This window comes from Trichosurus vulpecula, chromosome 2, assembly GCF_011100635.1.
Source record: "Trichosurus vulpecula isolate mTriVul1 chromosome 2, mTriVul1.pri, whole genome shotgun sequence".
Taxonomy (NCBI): Eukaryota; Metazoa; Chordata; class Mammalia; order Diprotodontia; family Phalangeridae; genus Trichosurus; species Trichosurus vulpecula.
The window spans coordinates 460,960,700-460,979,747 of record NC_050574.1 but is presented as its reverse complement, the minus strand read 5'-3'; the positions used below and the strand labels follow the sequence as shown (position 1 = coordinate 460,979,747).

The 19,048-nt window shown below is 34.4% G+C and overlaps 1 protein-coding gene across 6 annotated transcripts in view; it reads left to right on the top strand.

The window, feature by feature from the left end:
• DMD (dystrophin) overlaps positions 1 to 19,048 on the top strand; it is a 1,925,924-nt gene that overhangs the window by 343,405 nt on the left and 1,563,471 nt on the right. For all 6 annotated transcript variants that reach the window (XM_036747778.1, XM_036747779.1, XM_036747772.1 and 3 more), the window contains one exon: positions 12,349 to 12,472. In XM_036747778.1, the coding sequence (XP_036603673.1) occupies positions 12,349 to 12,472 (124 nt within the window). The remainder of the gene's footprint in view (positions 1 to 12,348; positions 12,473 to 19,048) is intronic.

The window sequence follows — 19,048 nt, the reverse complement described above, 5'->3', positions numbered from 1 at the left end:
AGGTTTTCTTGACTCAAGGGCTAGTGTTCTATCCACTGCTCTACCTAGCTGGCCCCAGAATAATCTTAGAAGAAGGAATGAATAAATTCTCTACTATTATCTCAACCCCTGGGAGAAAGCATTTTGAAACTAATTTTTCCCATTTTTCTAGAGAACATTAAGTAAATTTTGTTACTTAAAACAATTTTTTGCAACTTTTACTTTATTCATTTCTTTCCAAAGTCAAATAATGGTTAGTAAAAACAAAGAAATAAAAATGATCATAGAATCTAGGAGATAAAGAGGAAGCTGAAAGTTATTTAATTTGGATACCCAATAGGAATTGTGTCTTTGATAGATAGACATACATCTCTGCATACTTCTAGTGACAGAAAAATTAGCATGCCACTAGGCAGCATGTTCTATTTTTGGAGTTGAAATTGTTTTTATTTTTATATTGAACTAATATCTACCTCCTTACAAAGTCTTATTGAGCCAAACTCTATTCCCTGTAATTACACAAGACATTAATTTGTTTCTTTGTTTAAATATTGTTAAGAATTGTTGAACAATTCTGGGGTCTGCCATTGCCTGACTTTGTGACATTGAATGGTCATTTAACTTCTCTGTTCTTCACTTTTGTCATTTTTAAAGTAAGGCAACTCAACCAGATGATTGTTAATGTTCTCTTCATTTCTAAGATTCTATGATTCCTTGATTGCCCTTGAGAATCTTATCTTTTCCAGGCTAAACTTCTCCAGTTTCATCATATGATTTAAGGCTCCTTCACTATTCTATTGCCCCATCGCTGTAGATACTCCAGTTTGTCACTTCTTGTTATTCAGCAGTTCAGTTGCATCCAACTTTCTGTGGCCCCACGGACCATAGCACACTAGACTTTTCTGTCCTCCACTATCTCCTGAAGTCCATCCAAGGTATTGTTTGTTGCTTGCATGACACCATCTATTCTTCTCCTCCTCTGCTGTTCCCTTCTTCTTTTGCCTTCAATCTTCCTAATATCAGAATCTTTTCCAATGAGTCCTGATTTCTTACAATGTGGCCAAAGTATTTAAGTATTTAAGCTTCAGCTTCAATATTTGACCTTCCGATGAACAGTCGGAATTAATTTCTGTAAGTATTTGATCTCCTTGCTATCCAAAGGGCTCTTGAAAGTCTTCTCCACCACCGCAGTGCAAAAATGTCAGTTCTGCAGTGCTCAGCTTTCCTTATAGTCTAGCTCTCACAGTCACACATCGCTACTGGAAAAACCATGGCTTTAACTATGTCAGTAAGGTGATGTCTCTGCTTTTTAGTATACCGTCCAGATTTACCATGTCTTTCTTTCTGAGGAGCAAGGGTCTTATAATTTCATGGCTGTAGTCACTGGCATCTACAGTGGTCTTTGAACCCAAGAATATAAAATCTCCCACTGGTTCCATTTCTATTCCCTCTTTTTGCCAGGAAGTGATGGGATCAGTTGCTATGACAGTAAGATCATTTTTTTTCATGTTAAGTTTCAAACCAGCTCTCATACTGTCCTTTTCCACTATCATCAAGAAGCTTCTTAATTCTTCTTCACTTTCTGCCATTAGAGTGGCATTTTCTGCATATCTGAAATAGTTGATATTTCTCCTAGCAACCTTAATTCTGGCTTTTGATTCATCCAGCCTGGAATTTTGCATGATGTACTCTACGTGTAAGGTAAATAAGTAAAGTGACAATATATAGCCTTGTACTCTTTTTCTAATCTTAAACAAATCAAATGTTCAGCAATATGGTTCATTAAAATGTGGTGTCTTGACTTGAATGTTATATTCCATAATTGTTCTCCCCAGTATGGTGCTCAGTGGAATGGCTACTGCTTCTTTTTTTATAATATGTGTTTGCTAATGAAGTTTAAGATTACTTTCAGAGCATTGCAAAAGGTAACATGAGATGGCTGGACTGGCCAGCCTTAGTGTTAGGAAAATCTCTGTTCAAGTCCTACCTATGACACTGAGTGAATGACCTTGGACAGATCACTCTCAGTGTCTCAGGCAACTCTCTGAAACAGGGAGGAGGAAAAAAGTGAGTTTGGTATGAATCATTCTGTATTATTCCATGTGAATGCTCAGTAATCACCAGGTCTCTGAGTGCTGACAAATAATCTATTCCATAAATAACCCCCAAGAATTTTTCCAAGCATTAAGCAACCTTAAGCTCATAGATCTATTTTCTGGAGTCTACATTTTTCCTTGGAAAATCTTTGCATCTGCCTCATTTTGTCTTCTAGTACCAATTTCTTTAATATCCTGGGATAAAATGCAGTGTTACAGAGGGAGAATAAAAGGCTTTCCCAAGGACACACAATGAATTAGTGGTAAATACAGAGCTTAGAGGAAGTTAGGTAGCACTTGATAAGTGCTAGACCTAGAGCAAAGAGCTGAGTTCAAATCCAACCTCAGATATTTAGTAGGTATAAGGCTAGGCAAGTCACAGCTTCTATTTCCCTTAATTTCCTACTCTGTAGAATAAAGATAATAATACTGTCCTCCTCCCAGCATTGTTGTGAGGATAGAGATTGTAAAGTACTTTGAGAACCTTAAAGTACAACTATATACATTCTAGTTATTTTTATTATACATTATATTATTTTTATTCTCATTCAAACTCCAGTGTTCATTTGACCTCTTTTAAAACTATGTGCCCTCGGGTTTCTTTTTGCCCATCTATCATGGGCTTCAATTTTCTTCCAAATGAGCTTGTTGTATCCTTTCAATATTGAAGACAATTCTTAGGAAAGAAAAATACGTATTTGGGAGTTCTCCTCTCTTATTTGGGAATCAGTGGGATATAGTAGAATGAGCACAAAGCTGGGAATATCAGACTGTGACTTAAACTCTCTGAGCCTGAGTCGTCTTCTCTAAAATAAGTCTCTTCATATACTTTCTATATAACTGGATTTTTAAAAAAAGCACTTTTAATATTTTAAAGCACTGCACAAATGTGGGCTAGTATTAATGTGATAGCATCTGTGTTAAAAAAGCAGACTTGTTTTTTTATTGTTCTTCATGTGCTAAGGATATGTTTTAAAAATCCACATTTTCATTATCCTTAGAATTATATTTTGCAAGATTCATCTCATTCTGAGTTTCAGTCCTGTTGTCCTTACCTGTATAGAGCTTTTCTGTTCTTTTAGATTCATTCTTCTCTTTTGCATATTTTAATTGCTACATCTTCTATCCTTACATGATCATATGAGGTAATTTTTTTGTAAAACACAGCACAGTGCCTGGCTTAGACTAGTTGTTCTGTTTGTTAGTCACGTCTGACTCTTCGTGACCCCACTTGCAGTTTTCGTGGCAAAGATATCGGAGTAGTTTGCCATTTCCTTCTCCAGATCATTTTACAGATGAGAAAACAGGCATACAGAGTTAAGTGACTTGCCCAGGGTCAAACAAATAGTATACGCTTGAGGCCATATTTGAAGTCAGGTCCTCCTAACTCTAGGGCTGGCACTCTATCCACTGTGTCACCTAGCACAGCCATATAATAGGCAGTTAATAAATGCATACCTCTCCAATCTTGTTCCTTCTCTCCTTGATCATTACAGTCATGTTTTGTTTTTTATTTTCAGAATTTCATTTTCTTCCAAACATCTGTGAGTATGGGTCTTCATTCCGAACTCTTTGAAATCAAGTTTTTCTAAAGTCAGTATTTTTCAAACTTTTCATTTATATCCATCAATTTATCCATCTATTATATATCTATCTACTCACAGGACCATATTCTTTGCTATGAAGAATCCTAGTATACTGAACATTTAAATGGGTAATAAAAAAGTGTCCCTACTGCTGGGAACTGGAAATTCCTGTTTCTCCTTTCCTTTTCCATTCCTTTACCTTCTTCTTTCTTTACTTACCCAGAACGCTTACTGGAAGAAATGCAAATACAGAATCTGTTACAACCTTCCTAATGTTAAGTTGGGAAGAGTAGGGGAGCAAACTGCAGGTTGGGGTTGGGGCTAGGGAAGAAGGAAGACTTTGTATAATGGGGAGAATTTTCAAATCCTAGTTAATAGAACTTCGTGGTCTGGAATAGTGGTTCTCTAAGTATGGTTTGAAATAAATGACCCATGGCGGTCATGAAGATGCTTTCAGGGGGACCATGCAGTCACAACTATCTTCACAATAATGTCAAGATGTATGAATTACTAATGTAAAAACATTGATAGATGTAACTTACGTAAGCAAAAGCTCTTTGGAAGGTCTTAAATAATTTTTAAGATTGTAAAGGAGTCCTGGGACCAAAACATTTGAGAAATGCTGGCCTATAAAATATCTGATTGTTATCAATTTACTACTTTGTTATCACAGATTTTTGAGTTGTTTTGATTTGACATAATCACTTTTTTCCAAGTTTGCCTTCACTTCTTTTTCATTAAGCATTCTTTATTAAGTGATCTGAGTTAAACAGAAGAGAAATTTTGCTTCTCCTCTACCCCTAGGGCGATGAAATTGACACTAAGTATATTTTTAAAAGTATTTTTAAGTTCTGCTTTGAATAAGATAAATTTCTCTCTCAATTTGTTTTTATCTCCATATATGCATTTCTACTATTATCTGCTTGATTTACTTTTTGAGCGTTATGAAGAAAACATGATGTCATATCTAAGTATCTAAATAAAAATAATTTTATAATCACTTTAAAAGTACCTTCTGTTATGAAATACTCAATAATTATTAAAACACTGCTTAATCGAACCAAATATTTTAAATTTTCCCCATTTGGAAACAAATACAAGCCAGAAATATTTTAGGAAAAGTTAGACAAATTTTAATGCTATTAAAAGAAGCATTGCAGCACAATCTGATAGAATTACTTTTTGTCTACCTCAAAAAATCCATTTTGTGAATGATGTTCTTAAAGATTAACAATGCATACATAGAAAAAAGAGGATATGCAAATATAATTGTAATAGCATAAAAATCTTTACATACATATGTATACGTGTGTGTGTGTGCATGTGTGGGTGGGTGTATGTGGTGGTCTAGGCAGCTAGGTGACTTGATAGGCAGAGTGCTGGGCCTGGAGTCAGGAAGACCTGAGTTCAAATCCACACTCAAACATTTACTAGGTGTATGACTTGGACCAATCACTTAACCTCTGTTTGCCTTAATCTACTAGAGAAAGAAATGGCAAACTACTCCAGTATCTTTGACAAGAAAACCCCATGGACAGACAGTATGCTCTATGGAGGCAGGAAGAGTTGGACACGACTGAAGAACAAAAACAGATGTGTGGTAGACCATAAAAGATGATCGCTAATTGCATATAAGAGGAAAGGACAGACAAAACATGAAGAAAAATGGCAAGATTTTGAATAGAGGAGATTGTGTAATGTGCTGCCACTGATAGAAGTAGTAAAGTCAGAAGAAAGTTGAAGGAAAAGCTTATTAGCTTGTCTTTGGATTCTTGTAAATCTTTGCAAATGGTCTTTGATTTTTTTTTTGAATGGCTCCAAATCCCTTCTCAGCAGAGATAGAATGTCACCACATCTGTCACATCTGTTCTGATTTATTCACTCAGGACCACCATCCTATTCACACCAAAGGTGATAAACCTGGATTTTTATTATTTTCTTATAGAAAATTTGAAGGAAATGTACTTTAACAGACAAATCTCTTCTTAATAAATTCTGGCACATAAACTGGGACATAGGACCCCCTCCCCCCAAAATAATGTGTGTATATTTGTGTGTGTGTGTGTGTGTGTGCACAAGCACTCTGTGATTGTGGTGGGGAAAAGATGATTCTTTTGAATAAGTACATATTTTCCTGCTTGTTTTGTTTATGTTTTTAATTTGCTTAGGAAATCCCTATGTGTACAATGAAAGTATAAACCAGTCAGTCCAAAATTATAACAAATTCCAAATTAATGAGGTATGAATTATTAAGACTTTACCATATTGAATAATTTAAGTTACAATGAAGAAAGCTGCTAAATCTCCACATCATGGAGATGTCAATAAGAATTATCTTTTGTGATTTCATGGTCGCAGAAGAAATACTCGTAATTTAATATGTTAACTCTTTACAGTGATATTTCATGTTTATATTACAATAGATTCTTGATAACATGCCTTTCATTTTCATGGATTCCTATGGTTACTTTTCTATTATTATCTGTATTTGATTGCATCACATTGTTAATATGATTACTTGAAGTATTGGCATAATTAAATAATAATGCTTATCAAAATGTTGATTTTGCCATATGATAGGGTGATATATTTGCTACCTCTATAACGGGAAATTGTTAAGATATTTTATTGTTTGTCTTAGTGACCAGAGAACTCTAACATACCATTTAAACCTTCCTATACTTTGTCCCATTAGTCTTATGAATAGAAGAACAAAGTTCAAAGTTTGCTTTTAGGGCTGGAGGGTAATCTAAGCTCTTCTAAACCTCATTCAGATGATAACCTTCTATTACATGTAATTATAGAAAAATTAAATCAATAGGATTCAAATAATTTCTTTTATTAGTTGCATTTTCCCTACTTGTTACCAGAATACTGATATGCCTCATTCTCACAGACAAGTTAAATTTTAATTTCCTCCAACTGTTTGACCACGAACAACAGAAAATAATTTCAAATCAGTTATTATAATTGTTGATGGCGTTCTCGAATTGTAAGTGGCCATTAATCAAAAGGGCAATCTGATTTTCTATCAGATATTCTAGTGTATGCTAATGAAACATTATGGCCTCTTCCCAATCCTTGGATTTCATTTTTCATTCAGCTAGCTGTCTGTACAAATTAGAAGTGTACAGTCTGTTTTAAAATGTCTTTTTATTTTCATTTTGTTTTGAAGATTCTTTAAAAAAAACCCTTCTTACCTCCCTTTTACTTGTGCAATGATATTTTTTTTTTGCTTTCTATTAAAAAGAGTAAGTTTTTGGAGTTCTCATAGTAATATTACAGCCCACTGGCTAACAGTATAACTCAAAACAAGGCTTCACAGTGCCCATATTCTACCAATTCTCTATCCTAGGGTTATATCTCAACAAAGACGAAGTAACTAATAAATGTAATCTATTGCATTTTTTAAAATAAAGTCAATTTATAAAGTCAAAAAGAAAAATAAACATCAAGTCAGGTGTAAAATATCATATCAACAAAACACTCCACTGATTGAACTAGTATAAAGTACTTTTCAAAACTAATTTTATATGTATATGTACATGTATATTTATCTATCTGTCTATAAAGTCATACCATACTGAATGTGAGAAGGATATTATAGGAAACAACATATGCAAATAAGAGGTAAGACAGCAGAGTGCCACATCTTCTATGTTGATTATATAATCTTGAGCTCATTAGAAAATGTATAATCTAAGTTGGGATACAGAAAGCTGTGGGGATCTTTTAGCAGAGGTTAAAAAGTGATGCAAACTACCCTCACCACCTCAACCACCATATCCTTTTAGTCTCCAATGGAGATAGCCAAAGATTCCAAGCCCAACAACTCCAGGGATACATTTCCCCACACCCACATGTGCCTCAACTATAAGCCCTGCCTCCATCCAGCCCCCAAAACTGTCATCTGGAGGATGCTTGTGGAGATGCAACTGGAAACTGAAGCTGCAGGTACTGCATCCCCTGCCTTCCCCAGCAGCAGTAGATACTAAAGACCTGGGAGGAGGTGAGAGGCAGCAGAGTGCTCACTACCAAAGTCCTGGGCACTGTTGAATGGTTCGACATTAGAAATGCATATAGTTTTATCAGTGTGAATAATATTAAAAAATGCATTGTCATTTTCTTTACTGTGCCCTAAGAATCCTTAAGCCCTTCAATCCAACTTGTAGTTGAAACTTCCTATTATATGTTGTTTCCCCCAATTAGAATAGGAACTTCTTGGAAGCAGGGACTGTCTTACTTTTTTCTATATGTGTCCGTAGCATAGCAGTTAACACAGTGCTTTGCATGTGGTAGGTGCTAAATAAATGCTTTTCATTCATTTATTCAGTGGTAGCATGATAGGCACAGTGTATGAGGTATTTTAGGAGAGCTTAGCCCTAAAGAAAGAAGAGACTACTATCATAGCTGCTTTACTGGGTTTCGTAGGACAAGAGAAAGAATAAGAGATTTGGAGTCTAATGGGCTTAGATTAAAACCCAGCCCTACCTACTGTCTGACCTCAGACAGGTCACTTAGACACTCTAGGCTGAGTGTCTTCATCTGTAAGATAAGAGGGAAGTATTGATTAGATAACTCCTAAGGCCCTTTCCTATCCTATGGTCATATTCCTATGAAGTAAGTGGGGTTCATTGAGGTAGAAAAGTCTTATGAAGGGATTTATTTTTGAAGTTTATTTTTAAAGCAATGAGCCCTCAGGGAAGATATACTAAGAACAAAGACAGAAGAAAATAGCTTAGGAATATCATCAGTAGTAGGCTCACATAAATCCAAGGATTGGATTTGTTATAGCCCAAGGGAGTCATGAAGTCACAAGGCTAAATGAAGTTGAATGAGGGCAACTTTAAACATAAGAACAGCCAGTGAAAAGACAATGGTGCTTTGTCAAAATTAAATTTCTATTCTATTTTGCAATCTATTTCTATTCTATTTCATCCATGCACATGGGAAGAGATGCTATTTTCCCTGGAAAACTTAATGTTTGCTGAAACTGGCCAAAGATAGTTTGAGGCACCTTATTGAATTTGTAAAACTTTAAAGTTGTGTAATAACTCTCTAGAGAACCTTTAGGTGAAAGGGCCCATGATAGCTCTGTGCTTAAATTCGCTCCACATTTATTGAAAAAAAGAAAAAAAAGTGGGGAGGGGAGAGGGAAAAGGAAGAAAAAACCAGGTGAAGGAAGAATTACAAGTGAAATTTAACTTTCAGCTTTCAGAGCTAATCACAGTTAGAACCTTATGCCAATTGGTCATCAGGCTTTACTTAAAATCTCTATCAACTGAGTGTGGAAACTGTTGCCATGGCAGCAACTCCAATAAAGGCTTGAAGTGTGGAGATAGCAATTGCGCCTGGCAAAGTCTCTAGAAAACTGATTTAGCCTTAATTCATTGGAAAAGTATTCTTTGCATAACCTACACAAAGTCACCACATGTTCATAAAGTCCAAATGTCACTTCAGTGATTGAAGTTCTGTTTGTGCATTAGACAGAGCTGAATGTTTTAAAGGGAAGCATGTGCTTTATAAGATTTTCAGAGTACATAAGGTTCAGATTTGATGGTTTCATGAAATATCTGTTAGTATAAAAACTTATGTCTGCCCTTTCGAATTACAAAAATCACTTTTTAAAATCTTACATCTATTTCTAACATTCATTTATCTTCATAGATGCCTGAATTTATTTATCTAGAAGCCAGATATCTTTCTGTTGCTGATATTTTCCCTGTTGATTTATCTGCCTTTGTTCAAAGTCTTTGAGTTTTCTCTTCCTTCTTCTTCCTCTGGTAATTTCAGTCTTCCCCCTGACTTTATGTTCCCCTATTGCTCACTCTCTGACTCCCTCTCTTCTGATGATGGCTTTTTTGGTAGCTGAATCCCCAAGCATCTCAGCCTCCTCCTGTTCTGGACAATTCATAGTACGTAAGCCTAGTTCTCTAACTTTAGTGACTTTTGAATAGACTTACCCTGTCTAGATGCTAAGCATTTTCCCTCAGGCTTAGTGGAGTGGCACACAGCCCTCATATACCCTGTGCTCTGTCCTGGTATCCTCTCAGTATCCTGGTATCCTGTCATGCTTCCTCTGTTCCTCAGTTCTCTAGCCCAGCATTGGCAGGTCATAGAGCTGCCACGTGCTACTGGGTTAACTCTTATAATCTGAGTCTTTGTGGCTGTGTGATGAGGGGAGCTGGGTAGGGTGGAATGTATGTTGTGCTCAATCTCAGGTTCAGACATGTGTCCTGCCTCTTTCCCTTCTGAACCTGGCAGAGATATTTTGCAGCACAGAATGATGTCCTTCATAGTGCTTTGTAGTCTGTAGAGATGTCTTGGCTATCTGTCCTTCCCCAAGCAGACTTCCATAGTCTGGAGCCAAGGTGTCCACAGCACTGGAAAGAGAGACAGGAGACCAAGTGGTGGAGTTGTTTTTTGTTGGCCAGTCTGGCTAATTCATTCCCATTGCTGCTAGCATGGGTCATGGGGGAGGGGTGCTGAGTGAGTTCGTTGTAGACATAAAGTCATATTTTTTTTAATCTTTGGCTTCTGGGTACAAAAAATCATGGAGATAGGTGGAGTTTCTTTATTTTTGGTGCATCATTTCTGTTTTGGAAAGGTTTCAGAGGTCGAGGGAATCAGAGCAAATGTCTCATCCGCCATCTTGTTTGTTGCTCCACCTGGAAGCAGACATTCATTCATCTTCATTTTACCCATGTCATTGAAGACAAGAAGGAAGCATACAGAATAGTCCCTTACTTTGAAGGGCTTATTATTTAGTTTGGGAAACAACAAACTAGGTGAAAACTTTAGAAACAAAATAAGGCAGTATAACATTAAACACTAAATTAATGATCAGACAGATGCTAGAGCTTGTCACATCATAGAACCACGGTTTAGAATTGGAAGGGAACTCAAAGGCCCCTTAGACCCACCTGTTCACTTCATAGATGAAGAAAATGAGGCCCAGAGAGACTAAGTGACTTTCTCCATGTCATACACTTATTAAATAACAGAAATAGGATTTGAACCCAGATCTTCTCACTAGAAGGCAAAAATTAGAGTAGCTCCCTATTGCCTCCAGAATCAAATACAAAATACTCTCTTTGGCATTCAAAGCCCTTCATAACCAAGCCCTCTCCTACCTTTCTAGTCTTTATACACTTTACTTCCCAACACATACTCTTTGATAGAGTGACACTTCCCTCCTGACTCTTCCATGGACAGGACATTCCATCTCTCAACTCTGGGCATTCTCTTACTTATCTTGTGCCTGGAATGTTCTCCCTCCTCTGCTCAACCACTAACCTCTCAGGCTTCCTTCTTTTCACAACTAAAACCCCATCTTTTAGAGAAAGCTTTCCCTAACCCCTCTTAACTCTAGTGTCTTCCTTCTGATAATTATTTCCTATTTATTCTGTATACAGATAGCTTTGTCTATATCTGTTTGTATGTTGTCCTCCCCATTAGATTGTAAACTTCTAGAGGGCAGGGACTGTCTTTTGCTTCATTTTGTATCCGTAATGCTTAACAGAGTACCTGGCCCACAGTAGGCCCTATTTTGGACCTACTTTGATTGTTTGAATGAATCAATGAATCAACAAGCATTAATTAAGTGGCTCTCTGTAGTATTAATTATGGTAAACTCTGGAGGAAACAAAGCCAAAAGTGAGTCTGTCTTCAAGAAGCTTTTATTCAAATGAAGACGATAACTCACAAATAGAAGCATATACAAAGTAAATAGAAGGTAATTTTGGAAAAGTTAGGGAGAAGTCTTCATGGACAATGTGTTTGCCCTGAGTCTTAAAGGATATGAAGAATTCTAAGAGATAGAACTGAGGAAGTGATGCATTCCAGGCATGGAGGACAGTCACTGCAAAGGCACACAACAAGAAAAGAAATATTGTATATGAAGAATGCTAAGGAGACAAGTTCAACTGACCTGTGTGGTACATGGAAAACAATGTGTAACACACTAGGAAAAGTAGATTGGGACCATGTGGGGAAAGCTTTAAGATGTTAAATATATGAGTTTATGCTTATTTTTAGAGGTAACAAGGAAATAATGGAATTTATCAAATAAAGGAGTGATGTGGTTGGATCTATGACGTGGGAAAAATCACTTTAGCAGTTTGTGAAGAATGGATTGTAGGAGGGTAAGATTTAGGAAGTGGAGCAATTATGAGGCTATTGCTGAAGTCCAGGCAAGAGGCAATGAAACCTTGGTTGTATATGTGGAGGAAAGGGGGAATGAATGAAAAGTATTGAGGAGGTAGAAATGACAAGATTTTGCAATTCATCAGGCAAGTAGAGTGAGTAAAAGTTAGAAATTAAGGGTAACAAGGAGTTTATAAACCTGAGTGACTAGAAAGATAGTGCTGTCCTTAAAAGAAACAGCAAAGTTTGGAAGAGGGATGAGTTTGGGGGAAGGAAAAGTTGGGAGACAATTAGTAGATTTTGAGTTTGAAATTCCTAATGGGAATTTAGATCAAAATATCCACTGGTCAGTTGGTAACACAGTAATGGAACTCAGAAGAAAGACTATGGCTGGATATATAATCTATGAGTCATCAACATAAAGATGATAAAGGGATGTGGGGGCTAGGCAAGAGAGAAACTTTAATAAGTTTTCCTCACAATTTTAATAGACCACTAATCAAGGAATTATATTTGGTTTTATGTTTGTTTTCACATCTTAGGTTTGATGCTGATACCACCGAACTTCACAGCTGGATGACTCGATCAGAAGCTGTATTGCAAAGTCCTGAATTTGCAATATATAGAAAAGAAGGCAACCTTTCAGACCTCAAAGAAAAAGTCAATGTAGGCTTATGCATTAGTTTTTGTTCTTTTTCCTGAATGTTATTAAGTTGGAAAAGTCTAAAATATACTATATAATTATGTTAATATTGAAAATAAGGAATATAATATGCCAATTTAATGTCCATGTCTCAATCTTGAAAATGGAAATACCAAGTGGCGTTAAAGTTGACTGACTATGTCTTGATTATGCTGTTGCTAGCTAGATGCCATTTTCACCAATAGTCCAATGACCATTTATACAGTTGAGATATTCACTTACGTTAACTATTGACTAAAATGTATCAAATCTGCTTCCACTTTTTAAAATAGAAAGAATTGGCTAAGGAAAGGAAATTGATCTGTTTATATATGTATTTGTATCATAGGTAAGGACCACACTTTATATGACATTCCTAGGTAGGAATTAATTTAGAAAACTTCAAAGTAGCATTATTTAGATTTTGCCAACTGTAATAATAAAATAGTTTGAACTAATTTTTAGTCATTAATACATGTTAGTAAAGTAAAAGATGCTTAAATTTTACAGGTATGAATTGGATCCTTGTATTTGTCTAATTAAGTCTCACTCAATATTTTCATGTAACAATTCATGAAAGGATAGCTTGTTTCTTAACTAGACTAATACACAATTATCATTAGATTCTTCACAAGAGAATCTTGTAGCAACAAATTTGCTAATAATTCTTCTTTGTAGACATAACTTAAGAATTGGTCATCAACTCTGTCTTTGAATACACACACCCAGAGCATCTATACTCTTCTGAAAAGGCAAAGCAAATTTTCTGGGTTGGGAAGGCACATGTGGAGAAATTCTGAACAGTTTCCTTCATATATAAATAACCAGCGATATTATTAGGTATTGAAAAAGTTACGAGGTTGAAACTATCTCAACCAAATCTTTTCAGAATATTCATATTAGTTATACAATTTAGTGAGATTTCATGTAGTCGACTCCTCTCCCGAAAAATCTCATCTTTGCTACAAGATATGACTGTTTTGGAGAAAAACATTCCTTCTAGCCAGAGAATTTATCATTCCTGTCAGAGTCTTTGTAAATGGCTAGGCAATCTGATAAAGAATTTCATGGGTGGCATTATTATTTGGTCTCTGTGAATGAAAAATATACATCAGGATCTTTACTAGGTTCATAGAGAATAGCAATTACTGCTATAACAGCATTTTTCAATTAATAACCACACGTATTTCTGTTGCTATTTTAAACATAAGAAAGTCACATGATTTGTGCTTTCATCATAGTGAAATATTTTTTAATGAAAGAAAAGGTGAAATATTGCCTTTAAATTATTTTAAAATAGAACCTGTGAATAGAACATATATCATTTGAGAAGACCAGTTTTAAAATGTTTAAAGAACCACCTGTTCCATGTTCAATTAATGCAATTATAAATCATCTTGTATAGGAACCTTAAGTATAAATTTGAAAAATTCCTATTGATTTAAATCATGTAGGGGCTTCCTGTTTGCCTCTGTAATCTTGCCCCTTAAGTCAGTTTTAATAAGATAAAACCATTTTGTTTCTCCCTGAAGAATACAGCGTCAAAAGTTTTTGTTAGCGTGTTTAGGAATAATTTACATTTAGTCAATCATGTCTCAACTGATGAATTGAATGTGCTGAACAGTACACAGTAGACTGCAAGTGACTTTTTGATTCCTCTTGAGTCACTCTTATGAACTTGAAGTCATTTTTTAAAAAAAGGCCTCATTTTAATTGGCTGACTAAAATAGAATATAAAATTAGTTTCCTACATTTTTATTAGGGCACATACATGTATGAATTAAGTATCCAAGGAATATGAATATATGTATGTATATGCATATATACATGCATGCGTGTATATGTACTTATGTGTGTAAGTACAAATGCACGCACATGTAATGTGCATGCATAAAATTACATACACAAACATGAAAATGATAATGGATATTTACTGCATTTATTTTCATAGTTCTTCATTTGTCAATCAATATGTATAAGCCATTTCAGCATCATGGGAGTTCCTCATAAACTTGAGTAGTATTTTTAAAATTTTTTTTATTTTTAGTAAAAGGTGTCATTTACCCCTCCTCCACTCATTTCCCTTAGAGTTTCCTGTTCTAATGACAGCAGTATAATGAATCTACCAACAGCAGGTCAACTTTATATGCTTTTTTAAAATAAATAAAGCATTTAAATTTTATCAGACGTTTTCTTTCATAATGATAATTTTTACTCTTTGTTATGATCAAAGCCTTTAATTAAAAGCTGAACTCATCTGAAAAATACAAGATACTAGAGAAAATTTCTAGGACACATACTTCTATTCTTCAAGGGCTTGCCATTCTGATTTCTGTTTATACACTACTAGTAATTGTAAAATTACTTGCAAATGAAAAACTTGATTAATAAGAGGTAATTTGTATGTGATCATAAAACTTTAATTAGGCTACAAAAGTGACCTAAATAATAAGATTTACCATTTCTTGATATGTTTATGTCACTTGCATAGTCATAGCCTAAGGGACACCCAGAATATACTTGCTAGTTAACACATATTTATAATTCATTAGTTGCAACATTAAAAACACTATATATGTACATATATATGCTAGGATAATAAGTGATATTAAATTAGCAATCTGGATAGGGTCAAGTGGAATTAGCTACTTTTCATCTTTTAAGTATTTAGGTATGATTGCATTAAACAGATGGATATTAAGAGATGCTAATGAATAATGTCATGGGACCTTAGAGGCAATCATGTGACCTTATTAGTCCGGAAACACAGAACTCCCCTTTGTTGTTAACTCTGAATAAAAATATTTTTTTTGTTTCTATGATTAAGTTGTCCTTTACCCATTTAAGCTCATATTTTTAAATTCCATAATTTAAGAAATATATTTTTAGAGTTTTGTGAATTAACATTTTGAAAATAAGAATATGTTCCTATAGGAAATATTAATATTTTGCTTATGATAGCTTCATTATTTTCTCACTTGAAATGAGCATTTCTCAATACTTTAGAAACTATGAAACATACCTCCTAGATAGAATTTGATCCAAAAAGTTGATGATGCTATACTAGAAGAAAAATACTTTGAAAAATTTATGAAGCTTTGACTCCCATTTTGATGAAAAAAATATAAGGTGAAGTTTTTTTTGTAACGATCTTTTAAAACTCTTTCTCCCTTTTCCCTAGCCATTTCTTTACTTTTACTCAAGTGGAAGCAGATCTGAGAAACATTAGTCTGTGCTTTAAATTAATAAGACACCTCACTTTGAATTTCAGGCCAGAATCTCCTATTTCAATGTCCATGGGAAATAAGACCAGAGTAACTTTTTACCATTCTATTAATCAATATTTGGTATCCAATATTCGTTATGCCTTATGAATATAAATGCTATGATTCATTAATAGCCCATTCACATATAAATATATACAAAATAAATGCCTTATACATATTGGATAATTTAACACTTGGGCATAGATACTTTAGTGAGACCCTAAGAGGAAACTTGATGACCTCTGGGGCACTTTCTGGTTTTAAGTTTCCTCTTAGGGTCTCATTGAAGTATCTATGCCCAAGTGCTAAATTATCCAATATGTATAAGTCTAACCCCTTCACCCTAAAAATCAGTAATATGAGGCCACAGGTTATGAAGCAATTTGCCCAGAGTCACACACAATAGTATGTAACTAGTAGCCATAAATGTCTGAGGAAGGACTCAAACTCCCATCTTCCTGACTTGTCTCTAAAAACAAGGAGCACTAAGTTTAATGGTTATGTCAGCCCTTCAGATCTGTTAAAACAGAGTTCACATACTGGTTCCCAGGTACATCATCTCCAAGCTTGCCTTTCTCCAGATACCATCCGAGTTCATCTTTCCTGAAAGTGGCACTAATGCCTGCTAATTGATTACCAACTTGTAGGATTTCAAGCTTAGAAGGGATCTCTCAAGACAACTAATCCAACCTATAAAAGACCAGACCTTGTTGTCACTTTCAGGAATAATGTTGAGAACTTGTACGGTGTCTAGAAAAGGACAACACTAAAGAGAACCAAAAAAAGGATTTCAACCTATAGCTATCCACAGAGGGACCCAAATTCTATAGTTCTATACTCTCTTTTGAAAATATTAATGAAATCTCTAAGTCTATGTAGGCTTAGAATATCATCATGCAGTTCAGAATGTATATCATATTTAAGCCTGTCTTGCAAGAGACTATATAATTTTCTAACATGCCTTATCAGAAAACAAATGAAAAAATGGCAAACTAGATAAGACAGAAAAAATTCTGTTCAAAAAGGGGATCCATTAAAAGAAACCCTTTTTGATTTGTGTTTGTCTTTTGCCACTATGGTTCTCAAGTTGAACAGTTTGAAATGCACATCTGCCCATGGAGCTCTGGTGAATAACACTGAATATTGTTTCTGTTTTTAAAAAATGATCTAAATCCTTCAAAGAGCCTATAGCTCATTATAACTGGCATTGACCTTTTGACAGGGAACATTTTTAAAATATCAGAACACAGATATATTAATAAGGTGACAGAGATAGGGAGAAAGAGGATGGACTTCAGAGAAAGTGAAGAGGCAAACAGGAAGTAAACAATAACAAATTGGAATTTTCAAGTATCTACTTCTGTTCTTGCCTGTTTAAGAGAGTGTGACCACAAGGTAGTGTTCATATTTTTTTTATTATTTCAAGAAGATTTTATCTTGTTTTCAGATTTACACATCTCATGATCCACCAATTAGCTTGTGGGGTCATTACATCACTGGATGAATAAGTGATCATTATACCAGAGCCCCATAACCTGTAGCTTGTGATGTTTGCAAATAGAATTCAAAGTTTTAAAATATATTTTTCTTATTTGGTGTTCCTGATCATTTCAATTTAACTTTCCATATTATTGATAGCTTGAGATCACTGGCAACTTTTAAAGTGCAGATATGAAAACAAAATTGTCATCATGTTCTCATATCTCATTCTAGTCTTATTTGAATACAATTAAATAAATGTTTTATGTACTAGAGTTGCATCAGATTTGATATTATAGAGTATTACAAGTCCATTTTCCCATTCTGCAATAATTAGTTGTCTGGACCTTGAATCCAGAAATCCTAATTCATAGGCTTATTTTTAAATGAATAGAAAAATGTTATTGAATGATTCTAACTTCTGAAAATAATTAAAGGCATAGGTAAAATGTGAAACTACAAGGAAAACACCATGGATTTTTATTTTTGTCTAATGTGTTGGAAAAATAATTCTAGAAGCCTTCATCCCTTTTTAAAAGCACATGTGAGGTCAATATTTTGATTTCTATGTTTGCTATTAGGTTAGGAACTAATTAAGTTATAAGAGTGCATATGTACCTTTATATATTCTCCAACTTATGTCTTGAGTAAATTGATAAATTGTTTTAAAGATCTATGGTAAAAAAAATGCATTTTAGAGACACAGCTCAATAGTTAAAATTCTTCTGCTCCAAAGTACAGAGGATTTTTTATAATGATATTTTGGTATGCCATGGTATGCCATGGTTTGGTGTCTTCCTGGTTTGGCCACTGACTAGCTGTGTAATTTTGGACAAGTTATTTCACCTTTCTGGTCATTTCTCCTCATCTGTAAAAGGGCTCATGTCATTTCCTGCTTTAACTTTAAGACTTTGGGGGTTTGACTAGATTATCTCTAAGGCCCAGATCTACAATTTCATTATCCATGAGGAATAGAGTAAAATACTCATCCTATGTTAATTGAATAATAGGAGGCTTTAAATATCTTTAATTATGTTTAAGGGCAAATAGCACACAATACTACCTGAATTTTGAAATTATAAATGATTGTAGGAACTTTCTACCACATCAGTCACTTAAAATATATTTTGCTCTTATGAAATAATCATACACTTTTCCCCTCTAGATATTTTTGAGTTAAATATATGATTTAACAACAGCTTTTGTTAATTTAAAGAATACTTTTACTTTCACATTTCAGGAATCTAAATCCAGTTAGGAAAAATGGAAAAAAGAGGTCATAATGCTGTGATTTAACAAATCATCTCTTCTCCCTTCAAAAATGGGAGCATCTGAAGAATTGTTTCAGAAAGAATAGATCTTATGTTGCATGCTTCATACACTACATTAACATACAGTACTCAGTTTTATTGTGGATTTAAAGTTGTCTGTGTTTTTCTCTAAAACTAAGACAAAGCATATATATGTATATATGCATATCTATTTTTATGTAAGACTATATATATATATATATCTAGAAAAAATTTAGGCAATTCAACATTTTGTTGAACAATATATTTCATTATGTAAATATATTATAAATATATGTAACAAAATATATAATGTAAAAATAAAATATAAAAATAGTTAAAAGTTTCTGACAGTTCAGCCTTGATACAATTTATATTACCCATTTTTATGCTAGCATAGGAATGCAAAATATCAGAAGTTATCATGTGATTTCAGAACTTCAGAGATGAAATGGTCATGAATGTACAATGCTTGTGACGGGACATCATAGAAAGGTGGTATAATAATAAGTTGTCTTTTATCATT